This window comes from Patagioenas fasciata, chromosome 10 (assembly GCF_037038585.1).
Source record: "Patagioenas fasciata isolate bPatFas1 chromosome 10, bPatFas1.hap1, whole genome shotgun sequence".
Classification (NCBI taxonomy): Eukaryota; Metazoa; Chordata; class Aves; order Columbiformes; family Columbidae; genus Patagioenas; species Patagioenas fasciata.
The window spans coordinates 1,021,141-1,047,430 of NC_092529.1; the positions used below are offsets into that span (position 1 = coordinate 1,021,141).

At 47.6% G+C, this 26,290-nt stretch overlaps 1 protein-coding gene across 1 annotated transcript in view; it reads right to left on the reverse strand.

The window, feature by feature from the left end:
• Nucleotides 1-26,290, reverse strand: part of GRM7 (glutamate metabotropic receptor 7) — a 240,943-nt gene that overhangs the window by 10,862 nt on the left and 203,791 nt on the right. Inside the window, exon 9 of the mRNA XM_065845743.2 lies at nucleotides 16,082-16,328. Coding sequence (XP_065701815.1) covers nucleotides 16,082-16,328 — 247 coding nt within the window. The remainder of the gene's footprint in view (nucleotides 1-16,081; nucleotides 16,329-26,290) is intronic.

A 26,290-nucleotide genomic window follows, 5' to 3' on the forward strand; every position in this document is an offset into this window, starting at 1 on the left:
AGAAACGTGCACCTGTATTAATTCATAGGATCACAGGATGGTTTGGGTTGAAGGGACCTTCCCAGCTCCCCAGTCCCCCCCTGCCATGACAGGGACATCTTCACCAGCTCAGGTTGCTCAGAGCCCGTCCAGCCTGGCCTGGGATGTCTCCAGGGATGGTTCAGCCACCACCTCTCTGGGTACCTGGGCCAGGCTCTCACCACCCTCATGGCGAATAATTTCTTCCTTTTATCTCATCTAAATCTCCCCTTTTTCAGTGTAAAGCCACCACCCCTTGTCCTGTCACTCTGTGCCCTTACAATCCTTACAAGCTCTAAAACCAGCCGCAGATGGGACGTGTGATCCATGTTCCCCCTTTGCAACGGTGAGATACCGCATTTGTCTCGTATGAATATTTACCAATGAAAGTGATAGTTGTCTATAAACAAACAAAAAGCCTGTCATCTGTTTTCCTGCCTCTCAGCTGCTTATGCTGATAACTCTGTCAGCATCAATAAACTCCTTTTGTTAAGCTGGAAAGATGCTCCGAACTACCCGCGGTGACACACTCTGCTTGCAGCCTCCTCAGGACTGGGCTGAGAGATAATGGTTATCAGCCACACCTTGCAAGGTATTATTACACTTTGCAAGGTGTTATTAGGGTAGGTGCCTTCAGAAACAAATTCGAAGGTCGTTGTCAATATTAATTTTTCCATCTGAGACAGTAAAAGGAAATGTGATGTTGAATGAAAGAATGGAGCCAGGCACTTACTGTTTAGGGCTTGAAAAATCATCATGTTTTTGCCTAAAAGATAACTGTAAGGTTGAGATTTTGAGTCAGGCAATAACATTGCAATAGAAAAGGATTAGTTTTACCCTCCTAAGAAAAGCTAAAATCAACAAAGTATTGTACTGCTGAAGAACATCATTCTTGAGCCTGTTTGGCTGCGTCGTTCTCCTGTCACCTACTCGTCTGCTTTGCAGATAAAAACTTCCGGGTCAGGTGAAGTTTGAAAGTATCTGCAACACTGAGATCAAAGAATAAACAGCAGAAAGTCTTATAGATGCTTCCAGCAAACGGCAGATAGAGAGGCTCGGAGCGGACGGTGCCTTCGAACACTGAGCTGAGATCACAGAACCCCAGAATGTCAGGGGTTGGAAGGGACCTGGAAAGCTCACCCAGTGCAATCCCCCATGGAGCAGGAACACCCAGCTGAGGTTCCACAGGAAGGGGTCCAGGCGGGTTTGAATGTCTGCAGAGAAGGAGACTCCACAGCCTCCCTGGGCAGCCTGGGCCAGGCTCTGCCACCCTCACCACAAACAAGTTTCTACTCAGATTTAAGTGGAACCTCCTGTGTTCCAGTTTGTACCCATTGCCCCTTGTCCTGTCACTGGTTGTCACCCAGAAGAGCCTGGCTCCATCCTCCTGACACTGCCCCTTTCCATGTTGATCCCCATGAATGAGTCCCCCCTCAGTCTCCTCTTCTCCAGCTCCAGAGCCCCAGCTCCCTCAGCCTTTCCTCACACGGGAGATGCTCCACTCCCTTCAGCATCTTGGTGGCTGCGCTGGACTCTCTCCAGCAGTTCCCTGTCCTTCTGGAGCTGAGGGGCCACAACTGGACACAATATTCCAGGTGTGGTCTCCCCAGGGCAGAGCAGAGGGGCAGGAGAACCTCTCTGACCTACTGACCACCCCCTTCTAACCCACCCCAGGTACCATTGGCCTCCCTGGCCACAAGGGCCCAGTGCTGGCTCATGGTCACCCTGCTGTCCACAGGACCCCCAGGTCCCTTTCCCCTATGCTGCTCTCCAACAGCTTATTCCCCAACTTATACTGGAGCCTGGGGTTGTTCCTGCCCAGATGTGAGACTTTACAGATGGAGCTGGGAGATGAGGCTGGGGAGCAGAAGCCCCAGGTGGGTGGGGAGGAGGCCATGGGGAGGATGCAGAGTCTCGGTATGAACCTTCACATCAAATAAACTCCTGGTGCTTCACTGCAGGAGCCTCCAACAGCCCCAGCGCAGGGAAGAAACAAAACGAAGTCGTATTACTCCTTAATTGGAGCCGACGGTACAGAAAACATACTAATTCAAACTACATTTAAAATGTTTCTGTTTGAGTGCTGTGCACTGGAAAGATAACAAATAGCAGCAAATTATTTTCACCTGCTTAAAACAAAGCAATTAATAGCGCGTTGGTTATCTCACCTGGAAAGCCAGGCTCTGTTGAGAGCTGTTAAAGCCAAGTGTGAAAACAGTTTGCATGAAACGTAATTAAAATTATGACCTGAGTGATCTTCTAAAACATCCCAAAGGAGTCCTGAAGGCAGAGCTGTAGGAAAATGATTCCTCTCTACCTCTTGACTTTGTTCCTGAACCGGTTCCGAAACGTCCTCCGCCCTCACCCCTCGCTGCCCTCGCACTGTTCAGCAGCCCCAGTGCTTCCCTGCAACCCCCCGAGCAGATACACAGGTAAACTTGGTTATAAAGTCATCGGGCAAATAGCCGTTTTCTTACTTGCACCCACATTCAGTAAACACAGCTCTCATGTCTTGCGAGTTTATCCGTTCTGCGATCAAATAATTGAAAATCTTTTTCTAATTAAGCATCATACTTGATAAAGAAATCAAGAAAACTAAAAGTATGTGCAGTTGCCAAACAGGAACAAAGGATTGAGCAACATTTCTTTTCCTTCCCCCCCCCCAGCAGTAGCCAGTTACAGGTGTCATACTGAGAGCACAAAGGTGTTTTCTGTTCGCTCCTTTAGTGAATGACAAGCGATTCTGCTATTTAATGTGTTCATTTCCAGGTGTTCTGCTCCCCACTAGCGCAACACCCTCCAAACAGCCCCTGGCCGCGGGGGCTGCGTCTGTGCAGCACCAAACCAAACCAAACCAAACCAAACCAAACCAAACCAAACCAAACCAAACCAAAACAAACCAAACCAAACCAAACCCGACCCGACCCAACCCAACCCAACGCGACCCAACCTGACCAACCCAACCCAACCCAACTCAACTCAACCCAACCCAACCCAAATGCCTCGGCAGGACCTGGTCAAGCACACCAAATGAACACCGACACATCCACATCCGTATTGCCCACAGTTCGGAAACACGAACTATTTTTCAATAGAAGACTGAAAGCCAGATAACACCTGGAGAGGAAACTTTTGCAGCTTGTTGGATTTTGGGTGAGTGTCTGGTCTCTGAACTGCCCGTTCACGCCGGAGTCGCATATCGGAGCAACCTCAGCACTGCTCCCACCAGGGAACAGGCAACGCAGAGGAGAACAACATCTCACCAAGGTTTGTTGGTCTGGAGCTGTCAGCGGATGGAATGACAAGGTTACACTGAGTACAGCCTCCCTGTGCTAGAGAAACAGGTCATAGCTGTATTTTAAATAACAATAAGTGTCATATTTATCACTGCATTTGTACTTTCCAGGAAAACACAATGACAGAGAAGACTGAACAAACACTTTGACATCCTGTAAGTAACCCGTTCTTACTCGGCACATCCTCTCCTCTGAAGAGAGGAATTTCCCTTGATAAATGCTGGATACAAAACTGTATCTTGTATAGTTTTTTATGAATGCTTTTCACATCCCGATGGCTCGGGGCAGTGTCCATGTCCTCTGTGAAGCACGTTGTGCACTGGGGCCCAACCCACGGTAGGACAGAGGATGCACCAAAACCTCTCGCCCGGGCTGGCTCCGTTTCTCCAAGTCAGTGCAATCCCACAAGAAACTGCTGCCGAACCTTTGCTCAGGCCATTTCCTCAGGAAATGAGTTCTTGTCCTGCTGTGACACATGCAGAGCTCGGTGGGGACGTCAATGGGCAACTCAGGTGTCCCCAGGGACGCCCCGTTGGCTGCACGGACCCGGCTCAGCCTGGGGTGGCTGTGCCTGCAAGACCTGGGCTCTGTCACCTCCGGAGCCAGCACCTGTAGCGCTCCAGCCCGGTGATGCTCCTGGCAAGATTAACACCGTAGAAAGGGGAATTTGTGCGGTACAGGGATGTCACACCAGGGACGTTCTGCAGTCCCTGACCTGGAAGGGCTCCCCTCCTTCCATCATGTTGGCCTGCCCGTGCTAGCTGGCAAAGAGCTGCAGGTAACAAATACCTCAACAGAAAGATCAAGAATGTTCATGAAGTGCAAAGAGGCTAAATTTGCTGGAAAATGTATTCGTGGTCTGTAATTCTGTACCACAGTGTCTAACAAAACGACACTGTGAGCTGCATGGTTAAACAGGGCCATTTTGCTGCAATCAACAGTGAATTTTTTTTGCAGAAAGTCTTGATTTCAAATATCCTGGAAATGTTTAACAGATGATATTAATAAGAGTACAGATTTAATATGAGGCTCTTCATTCCATGGACCTGATAAGCACCATGACAAGTGGTGTAGCTATGGCAACTCTAATTTTTGCTCTCTTTTTCCACGGTATCTCACCAGATGCATTTCCAGCCTCTTCCCCAGGGGAGACTCAGGGCTCTGACTTACAGAGGAGCAACTCAGCCCAGCACCCCATCCCAGGACCTAAATGCCTTTCTTTCCTGCTACGTGTGGTCATTGTATTTCATGGGCACCAACAGCCTCACCCCAAAGTCAAAGTACCTATTTCCATGAACCAAAGCATGCGATCCTGCACCACCGAGGCTGTTTTCTGTTCTTACCTACATGATCTTTGAACAGTTTTCTTCACACCTGTAATCACGCACACAGAAAACTGCATGGATCGCCGCCTTTATTTTGAGAACTTCATTTACCTGTAATATTGCTTATTTTCAGTTTTCCTGGCCTTTTTATTCTGTTATTACTATGATGAGCTTTCTGAACTGGCTTACCCAATTTCCAACAGGTTCGAGAACGAACACGCTCCCAGCGGAGCCGTTGGCACTGGTTGTGTATGGGACCTGCCCCTGCGGACTGGATCCCGTGATCCCAGAGATCACTCAGCCCAGAAAAACACACAATGGAGAAAGAAAAAGAGGAGAACAAGATCTTTTGTCCCGAGTAAAGACTCAGCAGCAAGATCACCAGGCCTAGTGCAGAACTGAAATTATAGCAGCAATAGCAATTAAAAAGAGAACACATACTAAAGCTGCAAGATGCAATCGTAACGCTTCCTATTGCCTGGGGAGGGTGGAAAAGAAACCTGGCTCCCAATATTGCCACGTCCCAACCTGGGCGACTGCAGGGGTGTCAGGGAAATTCAGCTGAGAACGTCAAGTCTGATTTCAGAATCCTACGAGTGTCTATGTGAGCCGCCTCGTCACCGCAGAGGAGGACGGGATGAGGGGAGACGGCAGGGAAAGAGTCATTATCGACCTGTGGACGACAAGAGAGCCAAAAGTCTCTGTCTTTTCCCTGATACTACAATTTCTGATTTTGACAGATTCTCCCTGAGAGGATGTAAGGACTGAGAAATTAGTGCAGGGGAGAACTCGGAGCTACTAAGGGTTTATTAGGCAAAAAAGCGAGAGAGGAACTGGTCCGTGAGGTATAACAGTATGTGCAAAATTTACAGCTCACTCTTCTTCCAGATTTCCTAGGAAAAAAGACCATGTAAAAAGAGGAACAGCAGAAAAAAAGAGGAATACTAACATCCTAATTAACACTCATTTGTGTCTCAAAGACATATATCTACCTACCCAGCTTTTAATATCCAAAGCACTTACAGTCACGGTTGTGTGTTTTAACTAACGTTGTTCAAACATCAAACTAGAACGTAATCGCTTAAGTGCGTAAAGAATTTCAGTTTTTAAAAGAAGGAAACGGTCTGACACTTCCCTGCATATTTACAAGTCTGGTATCGTGTAAGTCATGAAAGGTGCGAGACAGTCTGCAAAATAATTAATACGGGAGCGTGCAATTATGTGGATGCGTTTAAGTGCATCATCCGATCTAGTTATTTTGAGCTGTACGAGGCAAATAAGCCGGTCCCCAGGCGCTGCCGGAGGAGGGACCTGGCGCAGAACCCGCTGCACCTGGAGGCCGCCAAGTCCCCAGGGTGCCCTGGCACTGTGGCACTGTCACCGCCACAGTCACGGCTTCGCCAGCAAAATGGCCTGGCCGTGTAATAACATTAACTGAAAAACCCATCGCATAAGTAGCTGGAGTCCGGCTATGCTTAATCAAGTTAAAAGGACAAAGACTTGGCTTCTCCTGACCTGCCTTTAGGTCTCACTCAAGCAGCAGTTGCCAAAAACTTATTTCACTTAAAACAAATGAAACATTTAAACAAGCTGCACCGCTCCCAGCCATACAAACCAAGGTTTAAAAATGACATATATGCATGGTGAGGGATACCCTTCTCATGCTGAAATGTCACGAGAGGATCTAACCTTGCACTGCAAAGGAGACAACCCAGACAGAATCACAGAATCACAATTGTTAAGAGTCATAAGATGGTTAGAAAGAGAATAATTTCTGGCACTGGTTTGGCTGCTGGGCAACAGGATGCTGCCATGGGCACACAGAACCTGAAGGAAAACACAGATCCAAATGGATACCGGGACCTCGAGACACTGGGAAAAATTAAAATGCAAATGCAATGTGCAATGCAAATGGAGGGGGAGGAGGAATTACGTCCTCAAAACAAAAGTTCTGCTGTTTCCTTTTGTCAAAGAGCTTCACTCCTCACTCTGCAGAACACACCAAACTGTATCTGCTTTCCAGCATAGTGCTCTGAAGGCACTTCAGTCCCGCACGCCTTCCTCTGTTCAGAGCTTGTCTCCCTGTAAATCTTCTCATTTAAAAAGTAAATAAGACAATATCAAGCCAGCAAAATTATCCCCGTGGAAAACAGGACTCATTACAGATACCCCTCGGTGTGCACAAAATTAAAGGTTGTTCAACTGTTCAACCTCATCAAATGGAGCTGGGCTACGGCTTGGGAAATACGTGCTACTGCATAAGTCATTTCTGGAACGAACACTCGCGTGCCAGGTTCTGGGTTAAACGTGCAGAAGCACGGGAGTGCCAGGGGCCTGACGGTGACCTGCGTGTCCCCATCGGTGACCTGCACGCGTACCCATCGGTGACCTGGGCGCGTCCCCGTCCATGACCCTTGCATGTGTCTCCATTGGTGACCTGTGCGCGTCCCCATCGGTGACCTGCGTGCATCTCCATCAGTCACCTGTGTGTGTCCCCATCGGTGACCTCTGCGCATCTCCATCCGTCACCTGTGCGCGTCCCCGTCAGTGACCCATGCGCGTGTCTCCATCAGTGACCTGTGCACGTCTCCATCGGGGTGCGTGTCAGAGCCCCCGAAATCACACTTCTGCACTTCAGAGCGCTCACATTTCTAATGTAGAGGAAACCGGGGGGAATCTGTGCTCTTCAGGAGCTGAGCCTTCCAGGAGGGGGAGGAAAAACCAATTTCAGCGGAAAAACTTGCTAAAAAAGAAAGGGAATTTGCTCACACGTTATCCTTGAGCACCTCCAGTGTCTCTGGGAACCCGCTCCGCAGGTGATGCGGCACCAACCAGCGCACGGAGGAGCCGCGGTGCACGGCCATCGCCACCCCACACCACCCGGTCCATGAGCAGCCGAAAATCTGCAACCTACCGTGTCAGTGAAATCATTTACAACTTGGGAAACAGGAAAATATGCATTAGGGACTGACTTGGGGTGTTGTACAAGCTAATTTGGATGTATCCCTGTGCAAGACTTTAAGTCTATCATCGTTAGAATAAATTTATGATAAGTGTTTAGTTTTTCAGTAAGCCATTCCAGAATAAAAATGCATGCGGTGGAGACCCGTCAGAGTCTTTGCTTATCAATTTTGACTGCAAATCTCCTTTCTTAGGGGTCTCCACTGAATAGAAAAATCCTTCAAGTGAGGTGAAAGCCAGAGCACTTTCTCAGGATGAAACTAGCCTGATTTAAAACAAAAATGATGCTTCAATCAGAGAACAGTTATTCTGTCCCACAAGGGCAGAGGTGTGCCGAGCTGCAGAGCATCCCCCAGTTGGGACCCAAGGCACTCAGAGCGTTGCCCGGTCCCAGAGAAGCTGCTGGATGGTGGATGTGGCCCCGGGGACCCCCAAAATCCCGGCACTAGAGAGTGACTCAGCTATTGACCCCTTCCAACACAAGCCCAAGATCAGTTTGAAACCTCGTCATGACTCACATCACACCACCTTCGTTACAGCATCATCCACATCAATGTATTTATATCCTGGGTGAGATATGACCAAGAAACATAATGACTTCACACAATGGTGCCGCACATGCCTGACAAATGATCTCAGCACTTTGCCATCTCCATGGAAATTCCCCTGCATACAGATCAAGCAAAAAAATGACTTTTAAAGCAACAGAAAACCTTTGGTGAGCAGCAGCCGGTGCCCGAGCCCTGAGGAGAGCGCCTACCTTGGGCTGTACCCGGAGACCCTCACTCCTGACACCACCAGAATGGTTTAACAGCCCCTGTGGGGTTGATACCCTGCTCAGTGTAAAATCCAGCCCTGCCCTTGCAGAGAGATGCAACGGTTGGCGTTTTCTAATTAATTCTGTTAGTTCTGGGGAGCTGCTCATCGCCCCAAGCAGCGCACAGGACCAGCTCAGGGGAAGCCCCAGGTGAATTCCGGAGGAATGCGAAGTTCAGGGACCTGTGGCTCCAGGACGAAGCTCAGACAACATTTCTGCTGAGCAGGGACCTGCTCCGCGTGTCCTCGCCCCTGTGCTGCGGCACGTTGAGAGGGTGGGAAGGGCGGCTGCTGTCTGAAAATCGGAGGCAAGAGCCTCAACTGACATCAGTCGATGGTTCTTCTTCAAAGCAATGGGACCACTGTGGTTTAGACTTGCTCAGCATCTGGCCCAGGTCGAGTGGAGGCTCAGCAGAAAAGACAGACAAACAGTATAAGAGGTTGCTGAGAAGCTGCCGTGTTTCAGCATCGTCCCTGCTAAAGCAGCTTGGTACAATGGTACCAGCTTCGTACAGAAAGCAGCTGAAATAACAACACTCAGTAATACTAATCCAACCAAAAAAGCAAGGCATCACTCTCCATTTAGTCTCTCCTTTGGTGCTTCTAGAAATGTTAGGACAGACTTCAGAGCACAGCGGCTGCTGGGCGCCACTCAGGTCCTTCCCGGAGCAAGCAAGGACCCTGTGCCACGATCTTTGTCCTTGGCACAAAGCGTCAGACTGGCGTCCTCAAAACACGGTGGCCCTTGCTCATCAGGCCCAGACGGCAGCTGAAGAGCAGAGCTGTCTTTCTGGGGCTTATGTGATCCCATGGGCAACGCAGGAGCGTCTCACGAGCATCATCCGCGGGATGCAGCGCGGGTGAGGGACCTCAGCACCACGGGAGCTCCGCAAGCCCAAGGGGCCGACCCGGGTCTGTCAGACGTCACAAGCGCTGTGGCCGCTGGTCTGTCTTTCCTCCTGACCTGCGAGCATAGTGCTTGGTGATGGGTCAGGAGAAAAGCGCTGCAGATACTTCTGCAGCACCAAGCGTGACTCTGTAGCTGTACAATGGCAGCCGGCCTTTCTGCGCCTTGTTCAGGTGATGGACAGGCTTTTCCTCTGAGCCAGATACCACAGAGAGTTTTCCAAGCTTTGTATTTTCATCAGGCCCAACAGTAAAGAAGTCACATTTGTCACTCACAGGAAACAATTTCAAAGCATTATAAATGCATCTCCCTGTGCATCGCGCAGCAGAAACCGATACAGTCAAGTAATGGCTGAAGCACCGTGTTCATGCCTGCATACAGATGTGTTACTAGCAAAACAAGTGTCAATTTACTCCTGAGTTGATGTTTTCCTGATACCATTGTTTTGCCTTTAATATAGTGTGTTGTTTCTTGCTGGTTTTTGTTTTGTATTCCTGGCAGAACGACTCCAAACACGGCGACCGGAGCTGCAGCAGCGGGCCCGGCTGGAACTGAACCCGGAGGGGTACGGGAACCAACAGCCCTGGCCGGGCAGAACCACCGCCAGAGCCCAAGCACCCGCGGCTGGGGTGCTTCTCATAGCCCGGTGTGCCCCGAACTTTCACATCTGCTTAAAGAATCTAAATGGCCAATTGTTTTTTATAGGAGCTGGATGGCTATTTGTGCACCTTTGCAGGCAGCGATTCCTTACACATTATACAATAATGTTACATGGAAAAGTTATTTTTTAGAGATCTGCGTGAGCTCTGAATTCTTCAAATTTTAATCCTTTTAAAAATTGATTTCTCCTAAGATTTAAGCTCTTTCTATCTCCCTCCTATTGTGATCTCCTTCCTTCAGCAGTCTCATCTTCACACAGCCGCCCTTTACTCTTTCACATTTGATTTGCAATAAGACCTGGAGCGGCCCCTTCTCCTCTCCGACCGTCTGCCCTGCTTCCCTCGGCACCAGCCGCCCCAGCCCCTCTGACCCGACGTCCCAAAGAGCCTGGCAGCCGGCACGCAGCCTGAGCTGCGCAGAACGACGGGCAGCGCTCAAATACAATGAAAAGCAATTTGAACACTTCACCAGAACTGGAGCTGCATTGAAACTGGAGCTGCGGCAATTTACACCAGCTGCCTCTGACTCAGAAACTCAATTCAAGCAACATTCCTACCTTTGCTGATATACGTTCTCACCTATATTAGTTCTCATCTGATATTAATTCTCAGCTAAACATTTTAAAACCATTTCTTCTGCACATACCACAGTAACCAGGTCTGTACCTCCTGTACCTGGGCAAAGCCGTCTGAGCACACACACAATTGCAGATAAGAGAAATAGTTATCACTGGTCAATAGTCATTTGTCTCACCCACCAGGAGAAAAAACTTGCAAGGCTTTTTGAGCCATTGATAATTTTAGAGTAAAGAAGGTGGCTCACATGTTCGCAAAGCTTAACTTTGTGCTGCCAGGCAACTCTGCTGGGAAAGCTGCTAGAAATGACTCAGAAAACGTTTTGTTAGTTGTTAGATTTGATTGCCATAATCCACTTTTGATAATTTGTTTGTTCCTTTTTTGAATTGTTGTCAAATATCTACATATCCAGAGGCTTTACTGGGATCCACCTCCGCTGGTGGGAAGTAGAAGGTGCCCAGTCTCTTGTTTTGCTGGGACACAACTAAAATCACCCAAATCCTGGGTCTCTGCTTTTCACATCCAGCCCTTCCCATGGGACCTCTTGATAATGGATGTGTGAACAATTTTGAAGTTCGATACTTGTTTTAACACAGCTGCACTAAGGCACATTCTTCATTTGTTCATGTATATCATCATCATCATCATCACAATCATTTGAGAATAAAGTAATAAGAAGCTAGATTTTTCCTTACCTTTTTGGAAAGCAGGCAAAAGCTATACAGTAGGTGGAAGAGTGTACCAAGTAACAGATTTTTGAACACTCTTTCTTACTGGTGGTATGCAGTCTACAGGAAAAGTAAATACATTGGTATGTACAATAACGTCTGTGCACAATAAACTCTTCACATTTTGCCCTGTCATGGGGGCCACGACATTGATCCAACTGAGGAGCTCAGATTGGAGCTGCGATAGCGGAAAGCTGAGAGACGCCGCCATAGGAAATTAACTCTGGACTAGAAATAAGTGACCCAGGTCACAGCGGTTCAGGTTCCTCTGAACATGGGAGCAGCTGCTCAGCAAACAGCAGCTCTGGTTGATTGTTTTGTTTTTTCCCCCTCTCCCCTGAACAAATTCTGGAAGATTTTGGCTCAATTGAAGCCTCCCCAGCCCTTCTTCCCCCGTGCAGTCACTCTCAGGTTCCTCAGCATCACACACAACCACTTTAGGGCTTTTCCTCAGAAGGACGGAGCAGGCGATGCCGTGTGGGTGATGTTAAGGACGAACACAGGTGAACACACGAGCACAGCAGGACACAGCACAGCAGCGTTTGCACACAGTGTCTGCCCGAGACGGGGGCGCTTGTGTTCCGCGTGCACCACCACAGCCCAATGGTGGGACCCCCAAAGGCAACGTCCGTTCTCAGCGCCTGGAGACGGGTGAGGGTGGGCACACACGGCTCTCGCTGCCGCTGTGATAGAGACGAGCTGGCGGGGCCCAGGAAAGCGCTGGGTTAAAATGGAAACGTGCAGGTGGTGCCTGATCTGTACTGCTGAGAACTGGACCGCCTGCCAAGGGAGTTCACTGGACAGAGAGAAAAAATTCATCTTGGATATGTCTGCACTGAGCCCTCAAGGCACCTGCTAGCTCAAAACTCAACAAACTGCTGAAAATTAGACCCTTATCAGCTTTTAGACCTTCAAGTTTTCTGGCTAATCCCGGGGGGACGTGCCTTTCCTTGGTCACTGCTCAGCACATCTCAACTCAACTCCTCGGGAAACGTCTGCTCTGGAGCTGCTCTGCCTTTCCAGCAGTTGTTTGGCGCTTTGAAGCGCTCGGTCTTTGCCACCGAGACGCTGAGCACCTCCTGTTGGATGCTGTGTACTCCTGTGCTGCTCTGCAATACCCATCTTCAGCTCTGAGCTTCGTCAGTAGAGAAAAGCCAAAAATAAAGGAAGAAACGATGGGGGTAAACTTGACCACAGCCATTCTCATAGCGAGGTTTTTCCCATGAGATCAGAAAGGGGGACGCTCATCACCAAACAACCGTGATGCTCATTTCCCTGTCATTGTGTTTGGTAAAGCCAGGAATTAACACGAGTTGCAAAGGAGAAGGAGCGACTACATGTAAATCTCAATATATGTTAAGTATGGGTTGGAGGTTTAAGTACTTTTCTTGCAGTCTGACACTGTGCTGGGGGAGCAGGGACACAGAGCCGGGCAGGAGCCCTCACTGTCTGCTCGGCTCCAGGCTCGATGAGAAGCATCTTCTCAAACAGCGTGAGATGGAGCAGGCGCCTGAGCGCAGGATGAACTCAGCACACGGGTGGAAGCTGCTGGGCACCAAACTCTGCCCGGCTGAAGCTGCTGCGGAACATTTTAGATGCAAACACATATTAGCAGGAAAACCGGTCGAATGAGCGAAAGCGTGCACATGCCAGACGGGAAACTGGAAACATTTAGAAAGCTTTTGCAAGTAACACAGGTTCAAGATTGAAAAGCATGGCCTTAATATATCCCATTCAGCACAAGAACCCTCCCAGGACACGGCTGGGGAGCTCAGCCTGTGACATTTCCTGCTCCCCATATATCCTAAACAAAAACCTGCGCCACAGTGAGTCTCTGTTCCCATTGACACACGCATTACCAGTCCATTAGACATTCTTTTCAGGTTGATGCTAAAAGATGGAGGTTTGTTCTAGGCTATTTTTTCTGTAAAACCATCCACTCTGTGTTTTTAGTTTTGACCCTGGACATGGGACATAGAAGCAGGACAGGCCATAAATTTGGGCTTAGGCATCAAATTCCCCAGTGTTTGGAGGTACGTGAACCCCATGTTGGTGGCTCGGCGTTCATGATTTCTTAGGAGATATGAAATATTTGTGTATTTTCAATAGAAATGGCAGCTCCAGTCTCCAGTACCTGCGCAAGCCATGAACAGCGGCTTCACCAGGAAATACAATAGAAAATCAAACTGGAAAACCCAACTGTACTTTTGCACTTGCGAGAAAACAGGTGGCAGGTTAAGCCAGGTCTACATCTAGGCTGGCTTTGCGCAGTGCTGCTGAGCCTCAGGCTCGTGCTTTAATCCCCTTCAATGAACTGACTTCGAGCCTAACGCAGTGAGCTTTGGGGCAGCCCGGACCCCCATCCCTGCGCTCCTCACTTAAATCACTGCAGAAACACCAAAACCTTGTTTCTTTATCAGGATCATTTTCAAAACTTCATTGAAAATGCCGAGAGTTTTGCTGGGACGACTCTGCCTTTTGTTGAGCTCATTACTGTTGTTTTCAATTTTTCCACCTAAAAATGGAACTGCAAATACTTTTCTAAACAAAGTATTTGATTTTTTTAAAAAATGAGACTCAATTCAGGTATCCAATGAACCAGTCGTACAGACACACGTGTTAAATGTTGCCTGATTAGGGGACTGACTGACAACCTATCAAACACTATAGCAAAGCGGGAGCCTACGCTGGGACTAAATGTGCCCAAATACTTGAAGTACAGCAGTAGTTGATTTCATTTGATTTTCTAACAATTTTTACTAACACACATATCCAGGGAATTAAATAATAGCAGTAGGTGCAGCAGATAATGTGAACAGATGGTACTCTCCCTCTCTATATATATATATATAAATAATAAAAATATTCAAAACAAGATGTATTTCCAAACCATAAAACCTTTAAAAGCCCAGTACTTGCAGAAAGCCATAGAAATTAATACTCGTGCATGTTTCCTGACTGGCTGGGTTGAACAAACAGATTTATGTGCTTTCGAACCCCACGTGTAAGCAAATGAGGTGACACAAGGCGTTCTTCCTTCGGCTCACGAATGGCAAAGCTGGGAGGGTTGTACTCCCAGGGGACTTTACCCCAGCTTTAAACCAGTGTTAATTAAACCGGGACTGGAGACGGGGTGCTTATGGAAGAAACTGGTCCATCTTGGCAAGTGGGGGATTCTGTCCCTTCTCCTGCCTCTTAAATACATATTCTGGTATACAGTCCTTGGTTAAAAAATGTTGTATTTTACCAGGAATGTAGGTGGTTAAGTGAGCAATATTTCATTTTAATAAACAAATCTCCGTCCCAGGGGAAAATCTGACCGGCAGGGGGGAAATATTCTCAGAAGTCTGAAAACAGCGTGAGATGCAGTGCAGGAGGATGAGAGCGGGAGGGGGAAGCAGAGCTGGAGACCCCGGGCTGCATTTCCCGTGGGGCTCCCTCTCTCACTACATCCAACAGTTCATCTGCGCAACTTCTGTATCTCGCTCGTTCAAGTCTGGGAGTGGAAAACCTTAGACTTGGGCTTTTCTGGAGGAGAAACGCTCTCCGACCCGTCGGATGGGAGCAGCGAGTAGCGGAGCGCGGGTCAGCACCCGGCGCCCCCGGCCCGGCCCCAGCTCTGTCCACCTCCCTTCCCTCCTCTTCCTCCTCCTCCTTTCTCTCCCTCCATCCTCAGCAGCATCCCGTGTTTAGAGCCAGTGGCGGGGGATCCTTGGCCATGCTCAGAAATCTGTCTTGGCAGAGGATTCTGCAACGCTGGGCGATACCCCAGCGCAGGAAATGTTGGTATTTGATTCCTCTTGCCATGCGGGCTCTGGTCAGTGTGGCCGGAGGAGACACAATATGGTCCTTAATCTATTAGAAGCCCTTCCTTACTCTCATGTCAGAATCATAGTTCTGCCAGTGCCGTTTCCAAAGACAGATCTTGTTTTTCCGGCTGGAATACATTTTGTATACCTGCATGATAACGCATCACAGAAAAATACTCAAGGGGTGAATAAAGGGAGGAAAAGTGCTGTGTCAATAATTTGCTGGCTGTTTCCACTTTGCTTTGACAGCAGAGTTTCTGCTTTGAGGCAGATATTCAGGCGGCGGTTAATAGACAAGAAGTGGCAGAGATTTCAGCAGCAAACGGATGAGCGGATCATGGGCATGGAAAGGGCATTTCTCCACATTCAGATCCGTTTTTCATAAAAACTGCAGACATGTCTAAACCTTTCCAATATGCTACAAAGTTGTGCAGCTGTCTCCTTCCTCAACTCCTTCCAGATTCAAATGCAAATCACATTTGATGGCCTCAGTATGTAATTTTGAGCTACAATATACCATGCCATGCACACTAAGGAAACTGGAAGCATCCATCCAATCTGTTTTCCTTTTAAATCAGTGGCAGGTTTTGCATTCGCTTTTATAGGATTGGATAAAATCCTTCAATGGGAACCTTCAAGGACTGCAAGACTTTTGCAAAGAAACACCATTACAGCTCAGGTTAGCAGAGCAATCAATGAGTTTGGTGCTTGTCCCTCTGTCCGTCTGGGGAACTGCACCTGGGAGGGTGGGGTTTGACACAGGGGAAGGGGCTGGTGCTCCAGGATGCTGCTGGTTGCTCCGAGGAGGGAAAGGAGGAGGAGTTACCGCAACCAAATGTTTCCTCAACAACTCAAAAAAGCAAGGAGGAAATACATAAAATAACATAGGGTAGATACCGAGAATCTTTAACTGAGAAGACCAAATAATAGGAAGACCCTGAAATTCACATATAGGCCAATGGCAAGAGGAGACGAGCGGTACTCACTGTTGGGGTCCACGTTCTCGCACAGCTCCGTCTTGGCCTCGCCGTTGGGTCTGTCGCTGGGCTTGTGCGAGAGCCGCGACGACATGGTCGCTGCCGTCACCACGGCCTTGAAGCTGCGCTTCCGTTTCTGGACGTTGAGCTCGGGGTGGAAGATGATGATGTACACCTTCGGCATGTACAGCATCCCCAGCGCCACCGAAGCACTTAAGTTCATGGATATTGTAAGTGTGGTAGTTTGTATGTAGAGCTAGGAGACACAACACACGAGACACTATTACAAATAAGATGCCTGGGAAGCAGGCTGCGCTATTTCAAACGTTAAGCAACAATTTAAAAGCAGTTTTTACAATGAGTTTGCAACCAAAGATGCGCAAGCCCAGAGCTCAGCCCTGGAGCCAGTGTGAGGTCCCATGCGCTCCAGCCACAGCCTCCTCGGGGGCTCCGTGCTGGAGACCTCCTGCGTCCTTAGCAACACCATAGCTGCTGTGTGCCTACGGTACAGCTTTACAGAGGGAAAATCAGATTTGGACCTCAATAACGTGGATATTAATGTAAATTTAGGTCTCTTGCAAGCCATAGAAGAGGAACTATAATAATACAGATCAGTAAAAATAAATTTTAGGAAGGTGGGGGTTCTTTTGTTGTTGTTTTGGTGGGGTTTGTTTGTTTTGGTTTTGTTTTGCTATGCTTTAATTTTCTACAATTCGCTGAAATAACTTTCCAAAGAATACACAATGATTTGTGTGTTTGTGACATACAGCTGTGCTTATTATGAAAAACCAGTATATATGCGAGTCAGAGAGCAGGTTCTGCCGCGGGATGGGTGTTCAAAGAAACCGTAAGGATTTGAAAACATAAGCGGAAAATACACGAGTGGCCATACGGTGAAAAATGCACAGCGATGTTTTGCAACTAACTCTGCATTCGCTTTCCTAGAGGACGTAAAAAACTTTGTACAGAAAACAGGAGTTTGGACAACAAGGCAAAAATGAAAGAAAAAGCTCATGGCACAGCATCGCCAGCGTGACACGAAAACGAGTTGTGTTCCAGAGCACGCAGCGGATTTATGTGTGGTTACACGTTTCCTCCACCCAAACCTCACTTCTTCAGCATGGAAAACAACAGCTGCCCATAGGAATCCTGGTGAACTTGTCAGATAAGCAAAATAACTTTAGATCCCCATGCTCATAGACACTCACCACGCGTCATAGACACTCTGTCCACAACATCAACTAAGAATCCGAAAAGCAGAAGAGCTGCTTTCAGAAGCACTATGCAGCAAGAAGTGTCCAAACGGGCCCTTGGTACCGGATTTGTTACCTATGCGTGGGTTCTCTGAGTTTTGGAAGAGCTCGGTAGCTGGATATACAACACTAACGTTTCTTTTCAGAAGCCCTGAGAATGGATCGACCCAACATTTTCCCCTTACTCCTGGGCTGTGTGATTGCAGGAGCTGCAACCAGCAGAGCACCAGGAACGTTTTATCTGGGTGCACACAGGTATTAATTTCAATTTCCTGATGCTGTGAAGGGGCTGAAGGTTAAATGATGATTGTTTAGTCAACGGGGTCTTTTGCAGCATCACGCCAGCCAAGTTTCCTGCCTTGCAAATGCCAATGGGAGACAAAAGAAAAGGGAGAAAAGAGCTTCTGTAGAACAAGGCGGGATGAGTGACACACAATGCCTCTCATGACAAACGGGAGCTTTCTAGAGATAAGGGAAACTAATAGATATGCTTATTATGCAGAGCCTTAGTTTTATGTATTTTATCTCTGCTTTGTGGTTTTACCAGTCAAACATAAAAATGCAGTTTACATGAAACTATTTCATTTCTTATTTCACTTCTTCTGATAAACTCTCTGAAAGCATTTTAGATGAATGCAAATGCGTGACTTAAAATACAAAGGATAAGATTTAACTGACAATGAGAGTTTAATAATTCATGCATGCCTTTTCCAGCTGGCTGGTGAAACCTGGTCCTTTCCAAACCTGAGATCAAATTAAGAAATTAAGATGCAGATTTAGTCAGAGATGCTCGAACTTGACGTGAATGGGAACTGGGATTGAGCTCAGCATTGCCAGTGGAAATCAAAGCTGCTTAAACCAACGTCGTGTTGGTCTCTGCAAACCCAACATAGTGGGTTGGAGCCACGTTTGCTTCGGGACAGCCATCCCCACTCACCTCTCTCTCCTTCTCAAGCAGACTCTGAATTTTGATGAATTTTAACTTAAACTTGACATACTGCTGCTACAAACACATCAGACTTTGAAGCAGTGCACTGGGCAAAACTCAACCCTAAGCATATCATTCACATGCAAAGGCACCTCGATGCTATCATTCATTTTACATAAAGGATTTCCATTTGAATTTTAGATTTCTGTGTTTTCCAGATTCTTGCTTTATTCATGCAAATGATGAAAATTGCCTTCAAAACCTGGAGAAAAAATTAGACTGGTCTTGAATGCACACACCTGATCACCAGCAATTTTTATAGAACGCGTCCTATCAATGGGCAGTTTCACGGAGCCGGGATTCCGCTCAGCACTGAGCGCTGCAGGATCAGACCTTCAGGTCTTTGCCAACCCAGCGGGCAGATTTGGGCCATAATGACTGAACCTGGAGCTGCAGATCCTAGAAAAGCCTCTTTAGGAGTCAGAAATACTTGTTGTAGACTAATGCTTTGCATTTGCAGTCTAATCAGGAGCAACTGCTCCATTTGTCTAATTCAGCTTTCTAATTATGCAGCGAATTGTGTTATTTTGTAATATGGAAATAGAGTGGTAACTTGAGATATTTTTGGACTTGTGTTATCACAAACCAATTTATCTTGCTTTTATATGGGAATTAAAACAAATGTTCTTACATATGAAGTAGACAGTTTATAAATCTCCCAGAAGACTCTTCCAGGTCATCCGAAGATTTCATTTCATTTTCTACATTATGTTGTGCAAATATAACAACGAGAAACAGTTTTTAATAAAAATTAAAATTAACTCCCACTGCATTACGCTTGCAAAAATACTGAAAGTAAAAAGACCTGAATACAAACGTGTTCTCAGACGTTTTAGTGTCCAACGCCTCTGCCCACTGAAGTTACCACGCCATTTAAAGGCAGATTAAAAAAGGAAAATGCCTGGTTTCCAGCGCAACATGCGGGAGAACCACAGCTCTCCGCAGCAGGGCTGTTGGCCAAGTGGTACCCGGGTGGTGACAGGGACCAGGACCAGGGCAGGCGTCCCCGCACTAAACCCTCCGGCTGCAAAGCACCCCACAAACTCATGTAATTCAAGAGGGGCCAAAGAGCCACAGCTGCCCACGTCCTTTTGGGACCCTCGGTCCCTCTGGTGAGGCTGTGCCAGGAGGACACTGGGGGAAGGTCCCCCAGCGCAACCCCCTCCATGGGAAACAAAACCGATCTGTAAAAGCACGTGCTGTTCTCATTTCCTTAGACGGCTCGATTCATGGAAGCTTCAGGCAACGGCAACTTGAGCCAAGCAACCACGTCTTCCCGCAAGGCTTGTGCGCTTCTGCGCCCTGTGAAATACAAAGTGTGGTGTGTGAAGAGGTCCTGTCCGCTCTCTTTGCTTCCCCGGGCTCAGGAGTCCTCTTCTCGCCACCCACCGAGGCTCCCGAGCAGCCCGGACACAGACACCCTCCCGCTTCCTTCCCCTGGACGGACCAGCTCGGCCGCAGGTACCAGCACAGCGTCCCGAATGCCGCCCAGCAGCTCCCTTTGGAGAACAGAGCAGTCTGACAGAAGACAACGCGCTCTTCCCAGATTAGGAGGTTTTAGCAGCTCTTAGGGAAAGCTTTTCCCCTTTATTTTAAGCTAATGATATTTTGGAAAAAAAAGGAAAAATAAAAGAAAAGAATCACAAACCACCCATGTGGACACCAGGCTCCAGCATTTTGGACGAGAGGCAAACATCTGGCAAAGGATCCAGAAGACACAGATTTCCAGCTGCAGGAGGTCACTTAATAGATAAAAGACAGCCACTGCACCCATTATCTCCTGTTGTAACCTACTGCGCCTAGTGGTATTAACATAATCCACATTATATCGGTAGTTCATTGTACTTTTATAGTATTTGAGTAGTTTATAGGGAAAAAGAATCCATGCACACGCCAACGCACACTCTGCACTTGTGGCAAACGCTAAAGGTTGCCATGTCAAGCAATGTCAAAGCAGGTTCCCTGCACAGATTTAATTTGGTCTCTGGTACCCAGGCATGACAACGGGGTGCGAATAGACTATTATTTAGTATGCTCTTTGCTCCTCACTTTCCAACCTCTTAATTCCATTGCTCAGTAAGCACACACCTCGATCCCTGTTGAGAAGCTACAACGCCTACTTTCTGCATGAGATCCTTACAGAACTTTGTCTATTTGTGCGGTTGCACTGTTTGCTGTTCCCAGCACGGCTGCTCCTCCGCAGGCTGAGCGAGCAGCAGTGGGGCTTCAGAACACAGCTCAGCACCGCCCAGCACCACCCAGATCCTGCTGTGCGTCGCCTCGCATAAATGACAACGGATGCTGCCCAAGGGACACTCCATAAACAAATCATAGTAGTTATGCTGATTGCAGTTATTACTGTACAAAATAGCAAGGCGCGCAAATAGCCTTTGTGAAACGTCCATGGGAATGTCACGGAATCACTCGTACCGTTTAATTACAAATTCTGTGCTTGGTAATTATACGAAAGGTGACACTGAAGGAAATGATGGGGTTCTAGTCCCAGAAAATTCCCCGTTAGTGGGTGGTTGGTTGGTTTGCAGGCTGGCAGCACCAGGGCTCATCAAACCCTCCTGGCGGAGCTGCCCCCTGCACACGAGTATGGGGGACATAGGGGTATGGGGGACACGGGTGCTTTGGGGCGCACGTGCAGCCCTCTGGCATTTTATTTTTCCCCCCAACCTGATTTCCAAGCTAAACCCCGTGTTTGCTCTTCAGCTCAACAAAGAGCTTTGTGTGCCTGAGAGCAATGATTTCGCCGCTGGTTGCGGCAGAGCTGCGGTTGGACGGCCTTCAGCACAGAGAATAATCCGTCTGCTAAGTTCGCATCCTTTGAAAATTCTCACAACATTGCATCTGGCAGATCAGAAAACCTGCAGGTTGACTTTGTGGAGATATTTCAAGGCAACGGAAAGCCGAAAATAGTTCCAAGTACCCCCAGAGTAACATCCCAGTTCTCTCAGATACAGAAGTGAAGAAGATGAAAGTTGGGGAAGTAGCTCCCCAAATACTTTTCTTTGACGGCCATGACAATCGTATCTCCCTCTTTTAAGAGGCCACCAGCCATCTGCTGGTCCCTCTGATATCCAAAGAAGACCTTCTCACACCGGTGGGGAGAAGCATTTTGCCTTTAAATTATGATTCTTTTCAGGGCAGTTTAAGACAACTCTTTCTTTCCCCGGGTTCATGTGCCTTTGAAGGCTTTTTTCCTTCACTAGTAATAAAATGGCTACTTTCCACAGACTGTTCCGTGCTTTATTTAGCTGTAATCTCTGCGTTTATCCTTACTAAACAGAAATATAAGGTTCCAAATAAACTGCAGAAGTAATAACTAATAGATCACCACAAAAACATTGTGTGCCTGCGTAAGTTTCTTTCAGGCATTTAACCAGAGACAATTATTATTGCTACTAAGAGAACGAGGGGGGAGCTGAGAAAAGATTCAGATTTGAAGAATCACCACCATTAAAGCAGAAAGCAAAACACCATTAATCTCTTTGGGAGAGCAGCCAAGCCGTGCATGTTGTACACACCGCGACATGGACTTGGCAGCTCAGTTTCATCTCCAAAAGGGACCAGAAGCGGAGCGGCCGTTAGCAGGAGATATTGCATTTAATGGCAACATTCAGGTGTCCTCGACAAGTGAATGCACAGGGGACTCAGTTTAAGAATTCCTTCTGTAAATGTTGGCTTTGAGGACTATAAATAACCATATAAATGGTTACAGCCCAGCTCTGCTCTAGTTCTGGGAGGGATTACAATTCAGTGAATGCAACACAAGGCGCTGGTGTGGGGGCAGCAGACCGGGGATGTCCCCCCAGCCCTATGTGGGTACAGCATTGGTCACCAACCCCAGTGTGCACAGCAGCGATGGGGGTTCCGCACCACCCTGCCAACCTGCGGCAGAACTCCAACCCCCACTCACCTCAGCCATGGAACACAACTGCACCGGCACTGTCTGCTCTCTGCCGTGCACCAGCTTCAAAACCTTCCTGCGGGGAGGCAAAGATCTTCCTGTTCACCCAGAGAGCCCTCAGAAACTCTCCTGGTGGTACAGGACCCTGCAGGACAGCGGTCCCTGCACAGCACATGATGTTGGCAGCTCCCATGGGGACGTGCACGGCGTGTTCCTGAAGCGCCTGCCCGGCCACGATGCTCCGTGACAGCGATTGGCACCGTCAGTGTTTATACCAACAAAATGAGGATGCCTCAAATAGAAACCTCTCAAAGACCGACTGCTGAGGGCAAAATCAAAGTCAAATCAAGGAGCTGGATGCTCCGGAGCCGTCACCATCGTAGCTCCAAGCCCACCTTGCCTCAGGACTCGTATCACGTCACTATGACCAGCATTTCCAAACAGAAGCGTCACCCACCCCAGTCACCTCGGTTGTTCCCAGGGTGAGGACGGGCACTGCTCGGGGCACACGAGAAGCACCTTTGCCCGCAGGATGCTGCAAACACACAGGTGACCTGCAGAGTGATCACGGCTGCTCCAGAAACGCGTTCTCCTGCCCAAACAAACCACTGCTGGTCAGCGAGCGCTAAAGCTTTGCTGTCGGATCGGATCTTTCTGGTCGCCAGGCTGTGATGTTCTGAAAAGTTGTTCCAAGTCACATCCCAAAGCGCAGAGGTTTGGGAGAAGGACTGAAATTCCTCTGGTCACAAAGGTGCCAGACGGGATCTCGTTCCCTCCCATCGATACAGCAAAACACGAGAGTCACCGATGTGCAGGGACCACGCGGGGAGAAGGAGCGAGAGCGGGATGGTGCTGGTAAACCCTCAGACATGCTCACAAACGCTGCCACGTGCTCTGTTCCTGGTGGTTATTGGTTCAGCAATGACAACATTGCACTCCAGAGTTACGTGGGTAACAGACGCGATGAATTACGTTCCAATGTGTTTCTAGCAGCAGGCGGCTTCGCGTACCGATGGGAAAATCGGGGTCATACTCCAGAAGTTTACCACCCACGGAGGCCAAATGCGAAGGCAGACGGCACAGCGGTGAGCAGGTCTGAAAGGACCAATTTCCAATTCCCTCTGCCTGCGCTATAAAACTGCTCCTAATAACGTCACAGTGCCAAAGCCAACTTCAGTTTTCATGTCCTAAGAGCACCCAACACATCTGGTTTTTCAGCCTGCATTTGACAGGCAAAGGTGCAGAGTAAACATGAAGTGAATGTATGTATTTTAAATATATTTTATGTATTTGAGCTAGGTATTTTATACAGCTTGTTCCACAATAATAGGAACTTCCTTAGACAAGACATTAAAAAAAATAATTATGCATTACGTCCATAACTTGCATAATAATTCACAATACCAAATGTTGAAGCACTTGCTCTGAGGGTGATGATGCAGATGCAGGAGGAGGAATTTTGTTTCTCCAGCCTTTGAGAGAAAGTGCAGCAGCTTATCTAGAAGGAAATTAAATTACTCAGATAATTGGACAGAGCAGCGATGGAAGAGCGTGCTGCTGCTTTCAAAGGGCATCAAATGGCTATAAGAGAAATTGAAGCAGTATCAAAGACAGTCCCACAAGTCCAATGGTTTACACAGACTGTATTCAGCAGAGATTCCACATCTGCTGGAAAAAAAGAGCTGTCATTACTTTCTGTATCAGTCACAGAGACAATAAGGATGCCCATGAACTACTTAGAATCACTTGGGAGCTGCTCAGCCAAGAAATGAACAGCGATGGCCCTGGCTTAGGTCAACAAAAGATGAAGGTTATTTCGAATTTGTGAGTCCCTGGAACTGACTGCACCCTCTGGCTTTGTGGGGATTCCTCTTTGAAGCAGAAATCTGGCACAGAAGAGCGTGCCAGCAAAATGATCTTGCAAGGTGTCCTGGTTTTGTAAACCTTGACACGAGGTTAGCAACATCTGAAGCATGGTCCATGCATCTCCACCCCCAGAATAAGATGAAGTTCTGTCTTCTTTTGGATTCACCTTCTCCTGGGTTTTGCTCCAGGCCGTAGGGATGAAGTGTCCCCAGGGCTCTGGGCTGATGTGCTGTTGTCCAGCACGGACACCCGTCCACACGAGCCATATCCTGAGAGCCACCAAGGCACCTGTGTGGGTCACTGAAGGCCCTTTGGTGGATCAGGGATTGCAGTCACAGCTGAGCCTGGCTGTATTTCAAGCACAGGGAGAAGCAAATAGCTCAAGAAACCCCATTATCAATCCCCAGAACTGCCTAATATCTCTGGCTTGATGTTCGTGTTTGTAAAAATAGCTATAAAATAAGTTACACATCACTAAAAGAGACACACAAAGTGCAACAGAAGTAATGCACATCCCCAACTTCTGTCGTTACAATAATGGCTTTTCCCTCTCTGGCTGCCTGAGCACTTAGCTCTTTGGATCTAGAAATCATTCTTCCCCTGTCATATTCCCACAGCTGGCATCACTGGAGAAAGCCTTCATTTCGCTGCTCGGCTGACTGACACAATCTCGGCACTTTAGGGTGTTCAGTCCCAGACTTCGGCTGCTGTTATAAATCATATTTCTCCACACTTACTGCATTTTATTCATTTTATACATGGCCAGAGATTAGAGTTCAAATGGAATGGATTTTGCTATTCCAAACACCACTGGTCTTGAAATCTTTAATTTTACTCCCTTCAAGTACTGAATAATTCAATGTAAAAGGAGAAGAAAAACCACAAGGCTGCACTGCTCGCTTTGAGATTCAGAGCAAAACCAAGCAGGGATCCTGCGGCTGCCCCATGTGCACACAGCAAAACACCGAACACCACAGCTGGAGAAACGCTGGTGATCCTGTGGGAGGCAGAGCAGCAGGAACGGCCATTGCAGGGCCCCAAACTCCCCCAAAATATCTTGGGGAACAAATAGTGCTTGTAACAGTACAGCCCAGCCAGCCTGACTGCACTCAGCTGCTGGGTGAACACAAGGCAAAGCTGGCTTACAAATGGTCCCAAATTATTAACATTTTCTAGAATAAAATATAAACACAGGTCAAATTATTTCAAGACGATCGCGTTTTTGTTAGTCGGAGGAATAAGCAAGGCTGAGTATCCAGTGAGAGGTGTTGATTCTAAAAACACAAACTGCAAACTAATGTGTGCATTTGTAAACATTTAGATGGGCAACTAGAAGGGTAACTGAAATATTATGGCCCTCGTAAATAGTCAGACATAATCAAACAGTTTTGAAGAAAACTTGCACCTAGAGTAGCCACCTAGAATTTTTCTAGTTGCCACCTATCAGGATAAACAGTGCTAGTAAAGAGTTCAGGAAAAAGAACAAGAACAACTTTAGATGCTTAATCTTATGCTGATAGCATGTTGAGGTGAATCTCTCTGATCACCCTTCTAAGAAATTAAATGTTCTTGGAAAACGTGTCTGTCAGACCAACAGAGGTGCTGGAATTTACTGCTCAGAACCAGAAAACCTCAAGTAGCCTTGAGGTGACTCTGCCTTCCCACATTGGAGACGCCTTTCCCTGGAGTAAAAACCCAAAGTCTGGAGAAAACATCTACGTATGACCATAGTGGAGACCGTCCTGTGCTGCTGGCGAAGATCCGTCCAACACTCACCACTGTAGCTCCAATAAACCTGCTGAGAAAACCTCTCTAGAGAACTGTACCACAAATCGGTGCTTGCCCATCAGATGATGTACGAGGTGCGAAGGCTTCTGACAAACAAAAATACAGATGTGCGAAGCATCGGTTGCCTGAGGCTACACGACATCCTGCTGGAAGAGCTCACTGGATCGAGATACGGAGCCCAGAGCATCGTTTTGTAGTGATGGAGAGACCCACGAGCCACAGCTTTGCTGGATTCACAGGGGAGCACAAAATAACTGAAACGAGCAATTGCCTGAAGTAACCACTGAAGCACGCTAACAACACATGCTGATTTCTCAAATTCTAAAAACTTAAACTGCACAAGAATAATTAACAAGTCAATATCATTTTCATTTCTTCTTCAATGTTGTTTTTCTCTGGTGAAACAA